The sequence below is a fragment of the Heterodontus francisci genome, chromosome 33 (genome assembly GCF_036365525.1).
Source record: "Heterodontus francisci isolate sHetFra1 chromosome 33, sHetFra1.hap1, whole genome shotgun sequence".
NCBI lineage: Eukaryota > Metazoa > Chordata > Chondrichthyes > Heterodontiformes > Heterodontidae > Heterodontus > Heterodontus francisci.
Genome location: NC_090403.1, coordinates 38,098,441 through 38,120,640, shown reverse-complemented (window position 1 = coordinate 38,120,640; position 22,200 = coordinate 38,098,441). Strand labels below are relative to the sequence as shown.

The window sequence follows — 22,200 nt, the reverse complement described above, 5'->3', positions numbered from 1 at the left end:
GCAGTTGAATTTAAATCTGAAATCATCCTAGTTGCTCTGTTACACTATTTTGCTATTTTCCCTCCAGGTAGGGAAACCAAAATTAGATGCATGACAGCTCCTTAGAATACTGTACAAAAGATATAATAGTATGCAGCTAATCTTCATTATATGCAGTTGAACATTTTATTTACAATCTTAATCACACTGGAAAATTAATTTCAACAGCTGACTAATCATTTGAAAATTCTTTTCTTTATTCCAGCTTTGCACAGATTATTTCTACATTCCTCTCATGTAATATTGACAGATCCAACAAACACAGAAATATCCTTTTCAAGCAATGACAAATAGTTAGTGTTACATAAATAAAAGATGCTGGAAATCTGAAATAAAAACAAGAGATGCTGGAAAAACTCAGCGGGTCTGGCAGCATCTGTGGAGAGAGAAGCAGAGTTAACTTTTCAGGTCAGTGACCCTTCATCAGAACTGGCAAAGGTTAGAAATGCAATTGGTTTTAAGCAAATAAAGCAGGGGTGGGGCAAGAGATAACAAAAGGCAAGGTGTTGATGGGACAGGGTCACAGAGAATAACTGACCAGAAGGTCATGGAGCAAAGGCAAACGATATGTTAATGGTGTGTTGAAAGACAAAGCGTCAGCGCAGAGAGGGTTTTAATAGACAGAAAAATGAACAGCCCTGGCCCAAAGCACAAACATGAAAAAAACAGGCACATGGTAAGAAAAATGAATGATGAAACAAATTAAAATAAAAAATGAAAAAGGAAATACAAAATAAAAATGGGGGCCCGTCATGCTCTGAAATTACTGAACTCAATGTTCAGTCCAGCAGGCTGTAGCGTGCCTAATCAGTAAATGAGATGCTGTTCCTCGAGCTTGCATTGATGTTCACTGGAACACTGCAGCAAGCCCAGGACAAATAGGTGGGCATGAGAGCAGGGGGGTGTGTTGAAATGGCAAGCAACCGGAAGTGCGGGGTCATGCTTGCGGACTGAGCGGAGATGTTCCGCAAAGCGGTCACTAATCTGCATTTGGTCTCCCCAATGTAGAGGAGACCACATTGTGAGCAGCGAATACAGTATAATAAATTGGAAGTACAAGTGAATTGCTGCTTCATCTGAAAGGTGTGTTTGGGGCCTTGGATAGTGAGGAGAGAGGAGGTAAAAGTGCAGGTATTACACCTCCTGCGATTGCATGGGTAGGTGCCTTGGGAAGGGGATGAGGTATTGGGGGTAATGGAGGAGTGGACCTGGGTGTCACGGAGGGAACAATCCCTTCGGAATTCTGACCACTCCCCTTCCCTGTCAGCATTGGTGGTGTTCCCATGCATCTGCTGCCCTTGTTCTTCTAGGTGGTAGTGGTCACGGATTTGGAAGGTGCTGTCTAAGGAGCCTTGGCGAGTTCTTGCAGTGCATCTTGTAGATGGCACACATTGTAGTCACAGCGCGCCAGTAGTGGAGGGAGTGAATGCTTGAGGTGGTGGATAGGATGCCAATCAAGTGGACTGCTTTGACCTGAATACTTTTGAGCTTCTTGAGTGTTGTTAGGGATGCATTCATCCAGGCAAGTGGAGAGTATTCCATCACACCCCTGATTTATGCCTTGTAGATAGTGGAAAGCCTTTCAGGAGTCAGGTGGTGAGTCCCTTGCCACAGAACACCCAACCATCTGACCAGCTCTTCTAGCCACAGTATTAATCTGGCTGGTCCAATTAAGTTCCTTGTCAATGGTGATCCCTCCCCAGGGCATTGATAGTCAGGGATTCCGCAATGGTAATGCAATTAAATGCCAAGGGAAGGTGGTTAGATTTTGTAGTTATACATCATACTTATGCAACTATCTTACATTAAATAGACTTGTACATCTCCCACCGTATTTGCAACCTGAGTGCCATCAAGTTCTCACAGCAACCCTCACTGTCGTTCCAAGCAAAGTCACAGATCAGTGAAGTGAACACCATTAAAAAGTACATTCCTCATTTAAAAAATGACGTAAACAGATCAGCTATTTCTTAGGAAGGAAAAAAAGATGGTGCTGCATTTCATTCCCTTTCCAGTCAAAGTCTGCTGTACCAGAGTTCTTCTGCTGATGGTGGCCCAAGAAGGAGATCAAGGCAGACTGGGAATATGTAATGGCAACTGTAGCTAGAAAACTATTTTTGTTGAAATATGGCTAATTTTAATAGAAAGTGTCTGGTTGGATTTTGAAACAGACAGAGGAAAATTACTCGAGACACACAAAACATTATGCACTCAGATCGATTGGTGGCTCTTCTGTTTCGAAATAAAATTGATGCATTTTAAAATGTGTTGCTATTTTGTTAACACAGAAGAGTATGAATGGGCATACTCAAGATTTGGGTCTTCATTTCTTTTGTGCTGGGAGATAGAGAAACTCAGTTTACGGAAGAATGTAGGCCAGAGAATTCTGAATGTTCAAAGGTCATGCCAGCATACATACATCATTCTAAATTTTGTTGAGAAAGTGTTCTTAAATCTCACATCAGGGAACGAGCAGAGGGGGTAAAGTAAACCCTTTTGCTCATTTTCAGAGGACATTTAAGAGTCTACCACATTGAATCAGTCATATGTAAGCCAGACCAGGTAAGGATGGCAGATTTCCTTCCCTAAAGGACATTAGTGAACCAGATGAGTTTTTACAGAATCGACAATGATCACCATTAGACTAGCTTTTTTTTAAAATTCCATATTTACTAATTGAATTCAAATTTCATCATCTGCCATGGTGGGATTCGAAAATTACATGTCCCCAGAGCATTAACCTGGGCATCTGGATTACTAGTCCAGTAACATTACCACTACACCACCGCCTCCCCACGGTGGCAGCAGTGTGTACCATCTACAAGATGCACTGCGGCAATTCACCAAGACTCCTTCGACAGCACCTTCCAAACCTGCAACCTCTACGACCTAGAAGGACAAGGGCAGCAGATGCAAGGGAACACCACCACCTGCAAGTTCCCCTCCAGGCCACACACCATCCTACTTGGAACTATACTGCCATTCCTTCACGGTCGCTGGGTCAAAAGCCTGGAACTCCCTTCCTAACAGCACTGTGGATGCACCTACACAAGGATTGCAGCAGTTCAAGAAGGCAGATCACCACCAGCTTCTCAAGGGCAATTAGGGATGGGCAATAAATGCTGGCCTAGCCAGCGATGCCCACATCCCATGAATGAATAACAAAGTGTCTCAAGTCCTTATTCTTGAACTGGAGGACTTGTATTGAGATACAATAACTCATGCCCTCTTCCTTTTTCACACTTACTGTAATTTAATTGCAGACATAGGATATCAAATTTGGTTTTGGTTTATGTTCTTAAAGTCTGATACCAGCGTGAATACAATATTCCTGCCCAAACACAGACTAATTCAAACAACACCAACTTGGGTTAATCAATTGAAGCTGTAATTGAGCTCATATCAACAAGCTGATACTGTACAATAAGACAATGTACACTGCCAAAGAGAACCAGTAATGACCCAGTTTACAAATTGAGGAATTACACCATTTCAAGGACATAATATAATATTCAGGAAAAGCATACCACATCTACAGAAAGCAAGCATTCCTGCGAATTCAAAGTTTGCAGAAATAAATTTATGGTAGTGCATTCTACTTTTGTAAGAAAGAGTTTTTTTTTAAATGGCAAGAGACTCACCTTTCCTGTTAAATACTGTAGGCCCAAAAGAAAGAAAGAACTGTATACCCATTGGGAGATTCTTTTCTTGTTATTACACATATTTTAAGATTTCTTATCATGTGATAGCTCTTATCTGAGAAACTCCAGTTTGCTATCTTAATTACATTTTAAGAGACTGAAATTAATTTGTCAAGTGGGGACTTTTGCAGTTGACCATCATATCTGCATCTGTAATATGCAAGTAAATAGTATAAATGGAGAACAGAGAAGTCAGACTGTTGCCAACACACCTAATCGTTAATACTGCCACTTGAAAATACTGCCAAGTTTTTAAAAATGTACTGCATTTTGATTTCTCTATTTAATGACGGCTTGTATATGTATTCTCTCTCACTCCCCCTATCCTTTCTGGAAGCATAGGCATTCAATTTTCACGCCATCCTCTCAGCGCTTCATATTCTCTCCTTTATAGGACTCCAATAGTTCATACAATGAGTTACAAAACTTCCTAAACTGCAAGATATAGGACAACTCCCTATACAATTAAAAAGGGGAAAATGTATTAATAGATGTGAAATCAAAAGATAATGATTTAGCATGAACTTGCTATGTGTGGCCAGCTTCTAAAATTGAGATAAAACAGCTTGCCATCTTTAAAGTTGCCCATGAAAGAGACAGAAAAATAATAAGTGCACTCCTCCTCTCTGACAAAGGGAATCTGTCTGCTTGCTTCCTGCTCAATAATTCCTAGTCTGCCTCAATGTCTGTCTTTCAGATTGTTTCCTACTTTCTCTCTGTGATTCCAAGGAACTGACCATAATTGGTGTATCGGTATCTTTCTGTCTCTGAGCCTCCCTGAAGGATCCAGGAGCACTGCATGTGGCTAGTTGTGAGCTATTTATGTTGGCATATAGCAGTGAAGGTGAATAACTCATAACTTAATGAGAAGGTAAGAGAGGAAATTTTTTTTCAAAAATGATTTTTAAAAGTTATAAAATCCAGTAAATATATCAAGAAATAAAGTAGGGCTTTAAAAAAATAAGAAGGACAATTGAGAAAGAAAGTTGCTGTGTTGTGTGCTCTTGTGCAATTGATCATCAGGATAGAACAGGCTACTCGTGGCTAAATTATTGTGGCTAGCATGGACCAATCTGTAAGGCTGCAGGAACTCAATGAGTATATAATAATACATTCTCCAACATTTAAAAAATATAGCTATTTTATAGAGTATTCTACATAATCAAAAAGGCTGACAGGATTTCCATCATGTTTTTATGCCAAGACCACATACACTATAATGCTTCAGCAGGAACATTAACGGTGAATGAAAGGAGAAATAGGCAAATTAGTATGAAACAACTGATTATTTTATTTTCATAAAATTATGACAAATCAGTGAGACTCAAATTTTGACAGTAATCGTCATGCTACTGCATGACAATATATTGAAACTAATATCTTCTCTTCAATTTGCAGATTAGGAACCTCTATACTGGATCTTCACAATATTTTCATAAATGAATCATTCTAATAATGAAAGAAAGTTCAAAAAAAAAAGACACTGAAAATATTACCTGTGTTATCTGGAGAGCTCATGATTCACCTGGTCTCACTGGAAGCACTTGCCACGCAATGTTCGTTTGTTTACAACAGACAAACTAATAGATCCCGCTGAGATTAAAGATAGTGCAGATACTGTTGGTTTTCTACATTAGGTTGGCATCCCTTCCCACATCAGGCGCAAGTAATTCTTCCCAAGTGTGGTGCTGTATACCAAAAGAGAAACAAGAGCATAAATGTATTTTGCATTGTTGCATTTAGCCCTTGCAGATCAACAAATCAACCGTTACAAATCATTTTGAGATATACTTTGATTGGTAAAATGCGTGAAAGATTTGACATCTGAATGAAAACTAGAGTCTCCAACTTGCCTTTTTCTAAATGCAACTTATCTCTGAATGCAACATTATGAGTTCAAAGGACTCATCTATACATTAAAAATCTTACATCTACATACATGCAGTTTCATTTTTCCATTATAAATTCCTATATCCACATTTATAATAGAAATGTCCATGCAAACCTGTCATGCCATAATCAAACCCTTCTGTCAATAGTGACAGCCTAGCTTGACAGTTTTGCATCTGCTAGCCCTTCAACCATTACTACAGAGAAACTCCTATGCCCCAACCAACTCTATATCTCTGCTTCCCAAATTGCTCCATTTTGCTTTTTAGTTATAAATAAGGTAAAATCAAATGTTCTAAAAATCAAATTATCTAAAATTAGGACATAATTTAAAATGGAGACTTAAGGTGCAGGGACAGAGGGACCTGGGGGTTCATGTGCACAAATCTTTGAAGCTGGCAGGACATATTAAGAGAGTGGTTAGCAAAGCATATGGGATCACGGGCTTTGTAAATAGAGGCATAGAGTACAAAAGCAGGGGCGTTATGCTGAACCTTTAAAAAAGCTCTGGTTAGGTCACAACCAGAGTACTGCGTCCAGTTCTAGCCACCACACTTTAGGAAGGATGTGAGGGTCCTCAAGAGGGTGCAAGGAGATTTACCAGAATGGTTTCAGGGATGAGGAATCTTAACTTCAAGGTTAGGTTGGAGAATCTAGGATTGTTCTCCTTAGAGCAAAGGAGATTGAGGGGAGATTTGATAAGACATGTACAGGATGCCAGGTTTAGATAAGGTAGACAAAGAAAAGCTGTACCCATTAGCTGATGATACAAGGACGGGAGAACATCGATTTAAGGTTCTGGGTGAGAGACGCAGTGGAATGTGAGGAAGAACTTTGTTACGCAGTGAGTGGTAATAACCTGGAACTCGCTGCCTACAAGGGTGGTGGAAGTGGAGACAATGATTTCAAAGAACAATTGGATGGGCGCTTGAGAGAAATAAACTTGCACGGCTATGGAGATACAGCAGGGGACTGGGTCTGACTGGATTGCTCTACAGAGAGCTGGCATGGATCTGATGGGCCAAACAGCCTCCTTCTGTGCCATAATGACTCCATGACTAAGACTGCACATTGTGGTACAATTATCCCAAGCACTCCAAACCTATTCAGACGCATATAATTCATCTGACTCTACTTGCGCAACCTAAGATCATAGCACACAGTTTCTTTAAGCATTGCTCCTTCTGTAAAACTTTCTCTACCACACTTATGATTTAACATACATAATCTGACCTGTAAACTTATCCTCCGACTTACTGGGAGCAATAAAATTGGCGATCTGCTAATACAAAAAATTCACTGTAGAATGTACTATGTGAAAAACCAGAAATGAGGAAGGTCCCAGGCTTCATTCTTCATCGTCAACCAGGACTTTTGATTCTTACCCAGCTGCTAGTGAACCTTGCATATGTATGAACATCAGGCAAGGACAGGGTCACAGCTGGACTCTTCTGCCTGTTGAGTCTGCCAACACTCACCATCCATTCTCACAGATGAAGAACAACTACTGCATACAATAATAAGAGCTACTTCCTCAAGTGGAAATGTGCATTAGCATGTAAACTTTCAATCAAGGCAACTAGCATTGGATTTTTAAAAAAGTTGCTAGCAATGAATTATGGACATTTAACAATGCTGCTATTTTATTTGATATAACCATCACGGCAGTAATAACTTGCACTTTTAGCATGACAAGGCTTCCCAAGGCACTGCACATATTGACTAATGGGCACAGAGCAAGAAAAGCAAGAAGAGGTAAGAGGGGTGATGAAAGACATGGTCAACCAAGTACATTTTAAGGAGCTGCCACTGGTAGAAAACCTAACTTCTCACCCCCAACTTTGACTGTTACACAAACCTAGCTGTCTTCAATTCACTCATTTTAGGCTGGATTGTTAAATGGAATATGCTCTTTTGTGTGCAGCAATCTAAATTAAGTGGGAAGGAAAAAAAAGGACAAAAGCAATGCTGCCTGATCACATGGTGGCACAAATAGCAGCTGTGGAAAAACCACCATTTAATCTCCCCAAATCAATGGAGCACAAGAAAACAGGAGGAGCCTGGGACACAATAAACGCTATAAAACATATGGAACAAAACCAAATGATATGGAATCACTTTTCAAGCCGACTAACATAACTTGCCTATGATCCATTTCTGCTGCAAATACTAGGCTTGACAGTCACCGAAAAATGCACAACTTGCCAGCACTAAGTGTAACTAATCACTGTGCTATGCTCAAACATGTTAGCTGTTGTATACTGGCCCATTAGAGATTCTACTGCAACATTTAACTAGTAACAAGTGCAAAGTTCACAACATTTCAGCCCCTGATACAGAAAATTAATGGCATCAATAAAACTAGATAAACTATTGAAAGTCAAAATATCAGGAAAATACTGTCATGCAAACTTACTTGTAAATTTAGTGATTATTTTTAAATGTTTAGCACTTAGGTGCTGCTTTTAAAATGTATTCTGCACCAGTGTTAAGTGCTTGGCCATTCTGACATGGTTGTAACTAATACACAACATTTTGTGTAAGGTACACAGCTCTACTTCACAAGTGGAATAATCAATGTATTAAACAACATTGTAATGTAGCCTCTAATTAGATGATGTTTCTGTGCATTTTTTGCATGATATGATTTAATACAGTTTTTTTGGCGCAGTGGTTAGCACCGCAGCTGCACAGCTCCAGGGACCCGGGTTCAATTCTGGGTACTGCCTGTGTGGAGTTTGCAAGTTCTCCCTGTGACTGCGTGGGTTTTCGCCGGATGCTCCGGTTTCCTCCCACCGCCAAAGACTTGCATGTGATAGGTAAATTGGCCATTGTAAATTGTACCTAGTGTAGGTAGGTGGTAGGGAATATGGGATTACTGTAGGGTTAGTATAAATGGGTGGTTGTTGGTCAGCACAGACTCGGTGGGCCGAAGGGCCTGTTTCAGTGCTGTATCTCTAAATAAGATTAAGAATTTAAAAATTCCAATTTATTACAATTTTATCAAAGAGAATCAAGTCTGACAAAGAATGCCAAGGTCCAGAGGTCACATTGCTCATGATGTCATCAGTTGATAGGTCACAGAGACTGCAGTGAAGGGGTGCGAGAGTTTTAATCAACCAGGTATCTGACATGCTTAGAAAACCTTCACAATTCTTAAGTCTCCAAACAAAACTGCTAAGAAGTCTACATTTTTAAAATTCATTCTGGGGATATGAGCACTGCTAGTAAGGTCAGCATTTATTGCCTGTCCCTAGTTGCCCGAGGTGGTGGTAGTGGGTCTTCTTAAACTGCTGTAGTCTATGTGGTTAAGGTACTCCCACAGTGCTGTTAGGCAGTGAGCTCCACATTTCGGACCCAGTGACTGTGAAGGAATGATGATATGTGTCCAAGTGAGGATGGTACGTGACTTGGAGGGGAGCTTCAAGTTGACGGTGGTACCATGCTCCCAGTTCCCTTGTTCTTCTATGTGGTAAAGGTTGCATGGTTCAGAAAGGGTTGTCAAAGAAGCCTTGGCAAGTTGATGCAGTGCTACCTGTAGATAGTATACACTGTAGCCCAGATACACTAGTCATGGAGAGTGTTGCTGTTTAAGCTGGTGAATGGATGTAGTCCAGGATGGTGTCAAGCTTTTTGAGTGCTGTTGCAGCTGCAAACATCCAGACAAGGGGAGAGTATTCCATTACACTCCTAACTTGTGCCTTGTAGGTGGTGGAAAGACTTTGGGGAGTCAGGATGCGAGTCACTCCCCACAGAATCCCCAGCCTCTGATCTGTTCAGTAGTCACAGCATTGGTGTGGCTGGTTCAGTAGAGTTTTATCCCTTGGGATGTTGACTGAGAGATTCAGCAATAGTAATGCCATTGAAAGTCAATGGTAGGCGGTGAGATTCTCTCTTGTTGGATATAGTCATTGCCAGGCACTTGTGTCGCATGAACGTTACTTACCATTTATCAACCCAAGCCTGGATGGTGCCCAGGCTTTGCTGCACCTGCACATGGACTGCTTTATTATCTGAAGAATTGCAAATGGAGCTGAGCATTATACAATCATCCACAAACAATCCCACTTCTGACCTTACCATGGAATAAAGTTTCTGTCTGCCCATTGCAGAATGCACACTACTGTCCCCATCAGGACATACGCCACTTACCTCAGGCCACATACTTTCGCTGCAGATTTGCAAGTCAAGGCTTAGATATGCAGTTTAACCAACTAAAACTGTGCAGCTGACCAGCAGAGAGGTAACTTTCTTGCTGCTTCCACAGTCAGGACAGTCATACCCATATGACACTGCTTTGAAAGGATATCCTGAGCTGAATGAGAAGAATCTCAACCAGTTCACCGAGGTTCCATTAATGAGCGAGGCTGATTGGTCAATCATCAATAGTATCCTAGGGTCTTTCAGATGAGACATTAAAATGAGGCCCTGTTCTGCCCTCTTGGTGGGTGTAAAATATCCTATGGCACTATTTTTTAAAAAAAGCGAGTTCTCCTGGACAGGAGTGTACAAGCCAATAGTTACCCCTCAACCATCATCAGTAAAACAAACTATCTGGTCATCATCACATTGCTGCTTGTGGGTCCTTGCTGTGCACAAATTGGCTGTCGCGTTTCCTAAATTACAACAGTCATGGCACTTCAAAAAAGTGCTTTGTTGGCTATAAAGCATTTTGGGACCTCTTAAGGTTGTGAAAAGCACTGTATAAATCAAAGTTATTCCTTTTTTTCTTTATTCCCTACTTGCCTAGTTCAGATATTGTGTTCCTAAGTGTTCTACAAAGACTTGCCTCTGTTCCAATCACTCATTGTCAGGCATATCATCTTGAAGCCATCTCATCCCCAGAGAGTCACTACTGATTATCCACTGAAATATGATCTGTCACCGAGTGATCAACTATTGGCTAAGAGAAGATTTCAGCCCTTACTAGGACAAGAGGTTCCGGGAACTCCTCACAAGCTGTACGGTGAGCAGCACAAACGCCACTAGAGTGCCACCAGCCCACTGAGCAAAGCATGAAAAGACACCACACTTCATTAGGTGTGTGATCGCACGTGTACGCACACATCCTGGATTTGGATTTAACTTTGAGAGAGAGATTGGTTTGATTCTATTTTAGAAGTGTATTGTGGAACACGGAAGTTGTTTGGGCCAACTTTGAAGTATTGGGTTCTACAATGATGCTCCAGATATTTAGACTGTCATGGTTACAGCTGGTAATGATAATGAGTAGCACATAACATTATGATTCTTAAACTGCCAGACACTTGTGGGAAGGTTATTCCAAATCAGACACTCTCACAAACAGAGTAAATTCCATATTCCAGCAGATATAACAAATTATCAACAGCAACTTAAATCTACAATTCATCTCATTTAAAAAAAAAGTCACTTTGTTCTAAAGCAGGATAGGCAAACTATTTTTACTCATCCTCACTTGGTCCTTAATTTTTAGGATTTACATTTTAGAATTAGCAAGCTGAATTATAGCAGCAAAAATATTCACCCCCTGCTACCCCAAATACCTTCATTTTTGTATTTTGTTTTTCTTTATATGGCTCTTCCATTTGGAAATATATGGGTGAACAATACTGAATATCATAATTTTCCTTACATAAATGCTAGTGGCTTCTAATCTTAGATTATCTTGTGTTATGTGGCCAGATTTATGAATGTGGTGTTAATTGCACTTACTCTATACACATTTCTACAAAATGGGTATACAAGCGTCGCTTTTGACACGAGGCAAATGAGAAAGACTTGGCTTTCCCCTATGAAATCAAAATTAATGTATCCCACCATTATAGAATTCAACAGGTATTAGGAAGGTCACACTGAACCTAAATTTCAGAAATCACATGGTGCAATTAATTGCAACACATGATCAATCCTATATAAACTTGCCTTTTTTAATGAAAAGCTAAAGGCCACAGTACAGGGCACTTTCAATGCCAAAGAGCAAGAGTAAATAAGGAAATAATTATTCGGGTACATGAGGCTAGGATGTCCCGTTTGAGGTCCATGGAAAGAATGAGTTAGTATCAGACTGTGATGAGTCTTGATTTCAACACAGTAGTGATCTCGGGGACAGCAGAGGAGTAAAAGGGGATAGTTCAGAACAGTATTAACCTTGGTGATATCGATGAAATAAAAGACAAGATTGATTCACGGAGGTGGGAGTGAGAGCCAGGGAGTTGAAGAGGCTAGATGTAAAAAAAAGGCCTTATTGACCAGCCAAAAACCTTTTACGCGATCCCAGGACTAAGAAATGAGCTGAAAGAATCTCCATTGATAAAGTAACATTTAAGACTTGGATGGACCTGGGCTTTTTAAAGGTACTTATATGTTGGAATGTAAATCTAGCTATACCAGCAATGCATTCGTAATTTAGCCAGAAGTGGAATAAACAGAAGATAAAACACAACATAATGTATACGCTATTTGTAGCGAACAAGGCAAAAATTTGAAAGAACTGCCTGAAAGGGTGGTGGAAACAGATTCAATACTGACTTTCAAAAAGGAATTGGATAAATACTTGAAGGAAAGAAATTTACAGGGCTAAGGGGAAAGGGCAGAGGAGTAGGCAGAGTTAGATAGCTATACCAAAGAGCTGGCACAAGCACAACGAGCTAAGCGGCCTCTTTCTGTGCTGCATCATTGTATGATTTAAAAACTGCAAGGTTTGTGTCAGGTAAACTTTTAAAACATACAAACACCTTATAAAGTTAAGATTTGTCAAGGAGATAAGTATTGAGCATGATAAAGGGCTGTTAATGCAGTGTTTAATGCATCTTCACAGCAAATGAGAGCAGTTAAAAGGGTAAATTATGTTTGCACTGGGTCACAAAAGGTGCAATGGGCAGATGAAGCACAGGATCAATCACAAGTGCTTATAATTACACAAAAATGAACCTGTATCAGTTTCCGTTGGTTGAAGTCAAATCATGGTGATAAAGATTCCTCTGAACTCCTGCCAATGACAAACAAGTTAAGGGTATCCAGAGTATAGAGACAGCATTATATAGAGCAGGCATCAGATGCACTTTGCAGGAAAGACCCCACTGCATGCAGTTTTGAAACGCCGATGGAGCAAATAAAAACCCTTAATGAACCAGCTCACTGGGAGAAATTAGGTTCCACAATGCATCACCTAGTTTACAGGACAGCAGGTGGAAACAGTATCCATGCTACTCAAGGCGAGGAAAGGGAACAATGAAAATGGTAATGTTCTTAGGAGATCAGTGCGAGGAACCACCATCTCTCCTTGCGGTTATCTTTTTGAGGCTGTGAATTCCAATTCTATTTGAGGTGTGCGTATCCTGGCTATTTCAGAGCATAGCTGAAGTTTGCACATTCAAGGAGAAGCCCACTTGGATTAAAAAAATAGAAAATTCTCTCCCTCATATCAGTGGTTCTTCAGATCACTATCACACAAGTATCTGATACTTTGCAGGCTCAAGGAGCAATCAGAAAGACGGGTTGAATTTTACTCTCATAAGGAATGTGTCAGGCAGAATGTCATTTTATACAAGGCTGCAGAACATTGTAAGTCTCAGGGGAAACCCACTTACATTCCTTTCATAGATTTTCAAGATTTTAACAAAGTGTCGCACACAGACCTGATGGAGAAATGAAAACCATGGAACAGGAAAATCTGACATTCAATCCAGGATATAAACTACAGATTCAAGATCTGTGCAAAGACAGATGGGAAGCTATTGAATCTATTTTCTCAAAACAGAAGCGAAACAAAGTTATTCATGTCACACACGCTATTCAATGTTACCAATGATATGCTGGACAGCATTCTAAAAGGGCAGTCACAGATCGTCAGTTCTAGTTACTTCTGAAATTACAGCACTTTCCGCAGATGATAGCGTGCTGTTGGCAGACTCATGAGCTTTATAGATCTCAATGAAAGGGTGTTGAAGATACTAGCTGGAAGGTAGAAGTGATGTCTGTCCTAATTAGTGATTTATATCAGTCCCTGAGGATTATAAAGATTATAGTCACTGCATGAACTGCTTTGCCTGTGCTGGGACGAGAGAGCAGTACCTCAGGACATGCGCGATGCCAATATCATCACCCTCTATAAAAACAAAGGTGACCGCGGTGACTGCAACAACTACCGTGGAATCTCCCTGCTCAGCATAGTGGGGAAAGTCTTTGCTCAAGTCGCTTTAAACAGGCTCCAGAAGCTGGCCGAGCGCGTCTACCCTGAGGCACAGTGTGGCTTTCGAGCAGAGAGATCCATCATTGACATGCTGTTCTCCCTTCGTCAGATACAGGAGAAATACCGCGAACAACAGATGCCCCTCTACATTGCTTTCATTGATCTCACCAAAGCCTTTGACCGAATCAGCAGACGTGGTCTCTTCAGAATACTAGAAAAGATTGGATGTCCACCAAAGCTACTAAGTATCATCACCTCATTCCATGACAATATGAAAGGCACAATTCAACATAGCGGCACGTCATCAGACCCCTTTCCTATCCTGAGTGGCGTGAAACAGGGCTGCGTTCTCGCACCCATATTTTTTGGGATTTTTTTCTCCCTGCTGCTCTCACATGCGTTCAAGTCTTCAGAAGAAGGAATTTTCCTCCACACAAGATCAGGGGGCAGGCAGGTTGTTCAACCTTGCCCGTCTAAGAGCGAAGTCCGAAGTACGGAAAGTCCTCATCAGGGAACTCCTCTTTGCTGACTATGCTGCTTGAACATCTCACACTGAAGAGTGTCTGCAGAGTCTCATCGACAGGATTGCGGCTGCCTGCAACGAATTTGGCCTAACCATCAGCCTCAAGAAAACGAACATCATGGGACAGGACGTCAGAAATGCTCCATCCATAAATATTGGCGACCACGCTCTGGAAGTGGTTCAAAAGTTCACCTACCCAGGCTCAACTATCACCAGTAACCTGTCTCTCGATGCAGAAATCAACAAGCGCATGGGAAAGGCTTCCACTGCTATGTCCAGACTGGCCAAGAGAGTGTGGGAAAATGGCGCACTGACACGGAAAACAAAAGTCCAAGTGTCTCAAGCCTGTGTCCTCAGTACCTTGCTCTATGGCAGCAAGGCCTGGACAACGTATGTCAGCCAAAAGCGACGTCTCAATTCATTCCATCTTCGCTGCCTCCAGAGAATACTTGGCATCAGGTGGCAGGACCGCATCTCCAACACAGAAGTCCTCGAGGCGGCCAACATCCCCAGCTTATACACACTACTGAGTCAGCGGCGCTTGAGATGGCTTGGCCATGTGAGCCGCATGGAAGATGGCAGGATCCCCAAAGACACATTGTAGAGCGAGCTCGCCACTGGTATCAGACCCACCGGCCGCCCATGTCTCCGCTTTAAAGACGTCTGCAAACGCGACATGAAGTCCTGTGACATTGATCACAAGTCGTGGGAGTCAGTTGCCAGCGTTCGCCAGAGCTGGCAGGCAGCCATAAAGGCGGGGCTAAAGTGTGGCGAGTCGAAGAGACTTAGCAGTTGGCAGAAAAAAAGACAGAAGCGCAAGGGGAGAGCCAACTGTGTAACAGCCCCGACAAACAAATTTTTCTGCAGCACCTGTGGAAGAGCCTATCACTCTAGAATTGGCCTTTATAGCCACTCCAGGCGCTGCTCCACACACCACTGACCACCTCCAGGCGCTTACCCATTGTCTCTCGAGATAAGGAGGCCAAAGAGTAGTCAAGTCCAACTTTAGCTTGGACAAATTTCTTCAAGAACCTGCTGAGACGGGTTGAAGGAAAATTTGATCTTTCTGGTTGCGCTGGTTGTCTGAATGTAGGTTAAGCTTGTGCAACATCAGGCACATGTTCAAATGGTTCTGAATTTCTACTATGCAACAAAAATGGCTTGCTTTAGCCCAAGTGTAAGATTCAGTAACAAGTTGTGAGATTGATTTGTGACAAAAGGAGGAAAATTATTGCAGTGAAGGCTTCCAGCTTTCCCTGAACTGTCACTCAACACCAAGGAGAGCGATATCCATTGTTGAGCAGATGAGGAAATACTTGACAGGGCACTGTTAACAACTGACTGATCAGCCTAACTCATTAATGGATTTGGAGGGTAAATTTATCTGGGGACGCTAGGATTCTTTCAGTTTTCTCCAAACAATTCTGCAAGCCAATGCCATATTTGTTAGGGTACTCCTAGCTAAGAAAACAAAAAGTGGCCAGTTTACCAGTAGTCTGTGTTCAATTTTAGGATGGGATGAAAAAACAAACCAAACTTCTGGAAACACCTTCAACAATAGAAAAAAGTAAATATTTCTACCACCAACTTTGGAATCTTATTTTATATCAACGACAAGGTAGAAATCATTTTATTATTAATTCAATGCTTCATCCCACATTTTTCTCAGGACTCTCTACTATTTAATGAAGCTTTTAGGAAGAGAAACACCAAATGATATTTCCATTGTCCCAATTTTCCATATGAATGAACTTCTAATCCAACTGTTTGCTTTTTTTTTAATATTTCCCCTTCACTGCATTCTTTGATAGGGTGAGAAAAGGCTGCCCTGGTACCAACATTTTCTGGCTGTGCCACCTCTAATTGAGAATCTGACAGAAAGCATGCAGCTCTGTGCTAGATCTAAAGGACAGGCCCACTTTCAAGCATGTATCTGATATCAGCTGAATAAATTTACCAAAGAGCCAGAGATGCAATATTCAAGTCCACGTGGAGCTTGGGAGAACTATACAATTGCAAGTATCTTTATTTACTAAGAGGCACACTTCAAACATTTTCTTTCTACTTAACTGGATGGCAAAAATACTTTTCACTGAGTAATTTCTACATAGTGCCATACCAAAACATGAATCTGTGGTATATGATCCACAAATGCTCGTGCAATATTTTTGGTAAAATATTCTAGCTTTGGCTACAATTTTTCCATTAAATTGCCAGTAAGCATAAAATATGTTTTAAAGCATTTCCATCTACTGTACCAACGCCCTTATAAGCAAAGTAGATGCTTTCTCAACAGTGGAACATACATTTTGAACCTGTGGTCGGTCATTCTTATATTTCCTTTTTCCAATTTCAATCAATTTTTTTTATATAAAAGAGCTGATATATGCAAAAGTGCCAAGCAAGAGGTGTTTAGCAGTAGTAAATAAGCCATTAGATTTAGCAGCACTATCAGGTATTACAAATCAAGTTACTTTTCTGGTAGTTCCTTGTATCTATTCTGGTCATGAATATGCACAGAATGGCTGGAAATGCAACACCAAAGCACTGCATCTGACAAGTTGTATTAATATTCATGTATTGCTGTGTATTTTAATTGTGTTTGTTCATAAATAATGTGTTTCCATTCAACAATGCAGTTTTTTTGCTTGTATATGAAAAGCATTTTTAGTTTTAGGGGTTTTGGGTTTACTCCCTATGCTCGAGAGTGTTACCCAGCAAGCATCCATCATGCACCCCCAAAATGTCCTTCCTATTGGTATGCTTTCCTATGGTCATGTGGTTCAACAACATTCAAGTCTGTCTGAAGACAAGAACCTATTTGTTTTATAGAATCATAGAATGGTTACAACACAGAAGGAGGTCATTTGGCCCGGTGTGGCTGTGCCAACTCTCTGCAAGAGCAACTCAGCTAGCCCCACTCCCCTGCCTTTTCCCCGTGGTCCTGCAAATTTTTTCTCTTCAGATAATTATCCAATTCCCCTTTGAATGCCACGATTGAATCTGCCTTCACCACTCTCAAGTACTGCATTCCAGATCCTAACCACTCACTCACTATGTAAAAAAAGTTTCTCCTCATGTTGCCTTTGGTCCTTTTGCCATTCACCTTAAATTGGTGTCCTCTGGTTTTCAACTCTTCCACCAAAGGGAACAGTTCTCCCTATCTACTTTGTCTAGACCCCTCAAGATTTTGAACACCTCTATCAAATCTCCTCTCAACCTTTTCTTCTCTAGAGGACAACAAACAGCCCAAGCTTCTCCAATCTATCCACATACTTTAAGTCCCTCAGCTCTGGAACCATTCTCATCAATCTTTTCTGCACCCTTTCTAATGCCTTCACATCCTTCCTAAAGTGTGGTGCCCAGAATTGGACAGAATACTCCAGTTGTATAAAGGTTGACTTGCTTTTGTACTCGATGCCTCTATTTATAAAGCCCAAGATCCTGTATGCTTTATAAACCACTTTCCCAATCTGCCCTGCCACCTTCAACAATTTGTACACATGTACTCCCAGGTCCCTCTGCTCCTGCAAACCTTTTAGAATTGTAGTCTACATTTTATTTTGCCTCTCCTCGTTCTTCCTACCAAAATGCATCACTTCACATTTCTCTGCATTAAATTTCATCTGCCACGTGTCTGCCCATTCCAACAACCTGCCTATGTCCTCTTGATGTCTATTACTATCCTCCTCACAGTTCACAGTACTTCCAAGTTTTGTGTCTTCCACAAATTTTGAAATTGTGCCTTGCATGCCCAAGACTAGATCGTTGATACAGATCAGAAAAAGCAGTGGTCCCAAAACAGACCCACTATGTACCTTCCTCCAGTCCAAAAAAAACCTAGTATCCGTTTCCTGCCACTTAGTCAACTTTGTGTCCATGCTGCCATTGTCCATTTTATTCCATGGGCTCTAACTTTGCTCACAAGCCTGTTATGTCGAAACTTTATCAAACACTTTTTGGAAGTTCATGAACACCAGATCAACCACATTACCCTCATCAACCCTCTCGGTTACCTTATCAAAAAAAACTCAAATCATGTTAAACACAATTTGCCCTTAACAAATCCATGCTGGCTTTCCTTAATTAATCCACATTTTTCCAAGAGACAGTTAATTTTGTGCCAGATTATCGTTTCTAAAAGCCTGCCCACCTGTGGGAGCAATTTTGCTGAGTTTTGCTTCTATAACTATTATTTTGTAAGTAGATTAATATAATCCTAGTGAATACGTATACATATATTCTTTCATATATGAGTTGAAAGTATCGCCACATATTGATACAAAATGGAGTTTTCGACCGAGGCATTGTGGGACAGATTAGTTAGTTCACAGTTGGAGCTTGGTACAGCATGGCACAGACAACAAGAGGGCCCCTCTTATCAGTGTAACTGCAGACTGCACGAAGCACTCAGGAATGCAGGCCCAATTAAAAGTGACAGTTGGGAGACTTCAGGATAATGGATGGGACCTGAGCTCATCAATTGATCAGGGCCGGCATAAGCTGATCATGCTGCCACATGATGCCTAATGAGTAATCTAATTGGAACTATGTGTAATGTATGTAATCAATAACCGTTCTGATTGGATTGTGTCCAGCCGGGATGGGCTGAGTAACTGTATATCCGTTGTGGATTTCCTTTGTTCTGTGGAGTAGCACTGGACCGCTTTTAGGTAAGGTGTGCTCTCCACGATATCATGAATAAAGTGTTTATTCTCAAAGTCTGAGTCCGGAGAATTTGTTGAATAATTGGGCATAATCTGTATTTTCTCCAACACCACCACTGAGGTTAAACTGACTGGCCTGGAGTTGCTGGGCTTAGCCTTACACCCTTTTTTGAACAAGAGGGCAACATTTACAATTCGCCAGTTCTCTGGCACCAGTCTTGTAACTGAGAATTAGAAGATTATAGCTAGCACCTCTTTCTACCCTTACTTCCCTCCGTATTCTCAGATGCATCTGATCCAGTCCTGGTGACTTATCAACTTTTAAGTAAGCGAGTCTTTCTAATGCCTCCTCTTCATCAATTTTTAGTCCAGCCAGTATCCCAACAACCTCCTCTTTCACTATGATTTTGGCAGCATCTTCTACCTTGATAAAGACAGATGCAAAGTACTCATTTAGTACCTCAGCCATACCCTCCCCTCAATGCACAAATCCCCCTTTAAGTCCCTAATTGGCTCCATTCCTCCTTTTTGCACTGTATATGCTTGTAGAAGACTTGTGGATTCCCTTTTAGGTTAGCTACCAGGTTCTTCTCATATGCTCTCTCTGCTTCTCATTACTTTTTTTCACTTCCCCTCTAAACTTTATATATTCAGCCTGGTTCTCACTTATATTATCAACCTGATATTCACAGAATCACAGAATTGTTACAGCGCTGAAGGAAGTCATTCAGCCCATCATGTCCGCAATGACTCTCCAAAAGAGCAATTCACTTGGTGCCATTCCCCAGCCTTCTCCCCGTAACCTTGCACATTCTTCCTTCTCATATAATAGTCTAATTCCCTTATGAATGCTTCAATTGAACCTGCCTCCACCACACTCTCAGGCAGACCTTAACCACTCACAGCATTCCACTCCTTAACCACTCACAGCATGAAAAAGTTTTTCCTCATGTTACTTTTGCTTCTCTTACCAATTACTTCAAACCTGTGCCCTCTCGTTCTCAATCCTTTCACAAGTGGGAACAGTTTCTCCCTATCTGCTCCGTCCAGCCCCCTCATGATTTTGAATACCTCTGGCAAATTACCTCTAAGTCTTCTCTTCTCCAAGGAAAACAGTCCTAACTCCTCCAATCTACCTTCATAAATGAAGTTCCTCATAGAACCAGAGAAAAGTTATGGCACAGAAAGAGGCCATTCAGCCCATTGTGTCTGCGCCGGTTAAAAAACTAGCCGCCCAATCTAATCCCACCTTCCAGCACCTAGTCCGTAACTTTGCAGGTTACAGCACTTCAGGTGCAGGTCCAGGAACCTTTTAAATGAGTTGAAGGTTTCTGCTTCCACCACCAATCCGGGCAGTGAATTCCAGACACCCACCACACTCTGGGTGAAAAAGTTTCCCCTTATGTCCCCTCTAATCTTTCTACCAATCACCTTAATTCTGTGCCTACTGGTAACTGACCTCTCCGCTAGAGGAAACATGTCCTTTCTGTCCACTCTATCTCAGCCCCTCATAATTTTGTACACCTTAACTAAGTCACCCCTCAGCCTCTTCTGTTCTATGGAAAACAACCCTAGCCTATCCAATCTTTCCTCATAGCTGCAATTTTCAAACCCTGGCAACATTCTTGTAAATCTCCTCTGTACTCTCTCCAGAGCAAATATGACCTTCCTGTAATGTGGCGACCAGAACTGTATGCAATACTCCAACCGTGGCCTAACCATCATTTTATACAGTTCCAGCATTACATCCCTGCTTTTGTATTCCATACCTCGGCCAATGGAATTATCCCTGGAACCATTCTCGTGAATCTTTTCTGTACTCTCTCCAATGCCCTCACAGAACTGAATGCAATACTCCAGCTGAGGCCGAACTAGCATCTTACATAAGTTCACCATAACTTCCTTAGAGTCATAGAGTTATACAGCACAGAAACAGGCCCTTCAGCCCTTCGTGTCCATGCCGAACATCAAGTAACTATCTAATCTAATCCCATTTTCCCGCACTTGGCCCATAGATTTGTATGCTATGGCATTTCAAGCACTCATCTAAATACTTCTTAAATGTTGTGAGGGTTCCTGCCTCAACCACCCCTTCAGACAGTGTGTTCCAGATTCCAACCACCCTCTGGGTGAAAAAGATTTTCCTCAAATCCCCTCTAAACCGCCATCCCTTACCTTAAATCTGTGCCCCCTGGTTATTGACACCTCCATGAAGGGAAAAAGTTCCTTGCTCTTGTACTCTATGCCCTATTAATAAAGCCGAGGTTACTGTATGCTTTACTAACTGCTCTCTCAATCTGCCCTGCCACATTCAATGACTTATGCACATATACCCCCAGGTCCCTCTGCTCCTGCACCCCCGCACCCCCTTTAGAATTGTACCTTTTATTTTATATTGTCTCTCCATGTTCTTCCTACCAAAATGAATCACTTCATATTTCTCTGCATTGAACTTCATCTGCCACCTGTCCGCCCAACTTGTCTACCTCCTTCTGAAGTTCTACACTATCCTCCTCACAGTTCACTGTTTCCAAGTTTCATATCATCCGCAAGCTCTGAAATTGTGCCCTGCACACCAAGGTCTAGGTCATTAATATACATCAGGAAAAGCAATGGTCCCAAACACTGATCCTTGGGGAACTCCACTACAAACCTTCCTCCAGCCCAAAAAACATCCATTAACCACTACCTTTGTTTCCTGTCACGCAGCCAATTCTGTATCCATGACACTACCATCCCGTTTTTCCATGAGCAATAACTTTGCTCACAAGTCTGTTGAGTGGCACTATATCAAACGCCTTTTATAAGTCCAGATACACCACATCACCTGCATTGCACTCATTAATCCTCCCTGTTATCTCCTCCAAAAACTCCAGCAAGTTATTTAAACATGATTTTCCTTTTCAGAAATCCATTCTTTAATTAACCCACATTTGTCTGTGTGACTATTCATTTTGTCCCAAATTATTCTTTCTAGAAGTTTCCCCACCACTGAAGTTAAACTGACTGGCCTTTAGTTGCTCGGCTTATCTTTACAACCTTTTTTGAACAAGGATATAACGTTTGTAATTCTCCAGTCCTCTGGCACCACCCCAGTGTCTAAGGAAGACTGAAAAATTATGGCCAGTGCCTCCACAACTTCCACCATCACTTCCCTCAGTATCCTTGGATGCATCTCATCCAGTCCTGGTGCTTTATCCACTTTAA

At 41.4% G+C, this 22,200-nt stretch overlaps 1 protein-coding gene across 3 annotated transcripts in view; it reads right to left on the bottom strand.

Annotated features, from left to right (window-relative positions):
* The window catches only part of hdac5 (histone deacetylase 5), a 384,161-nt gene that overhangs the window by 323,524 nt on the left and 38,437 nt on the right, over positions 1-22,200 (bottom strand). For 2 of the 3 annotated variants that reach the window (XM_068013317.1, XM_068013316.1), the window contains one exon: positions 5,237-5,428. The exons of the other annotated variant lie outside the window; for it this stretch is intronic. In XM_068013317.1, coding sequence (XP_067869418.1) covers positions 5,237-5,258 — 22 coding nt within the window. In that variant the 5' untranslated portion in view covers positions 5,259-5,428. The remainder of the gene's footprint in view (positions 1-5,236; positions 5,429-22,200) is intronic. 3 annotated transcript variants of the gene reach the window in all.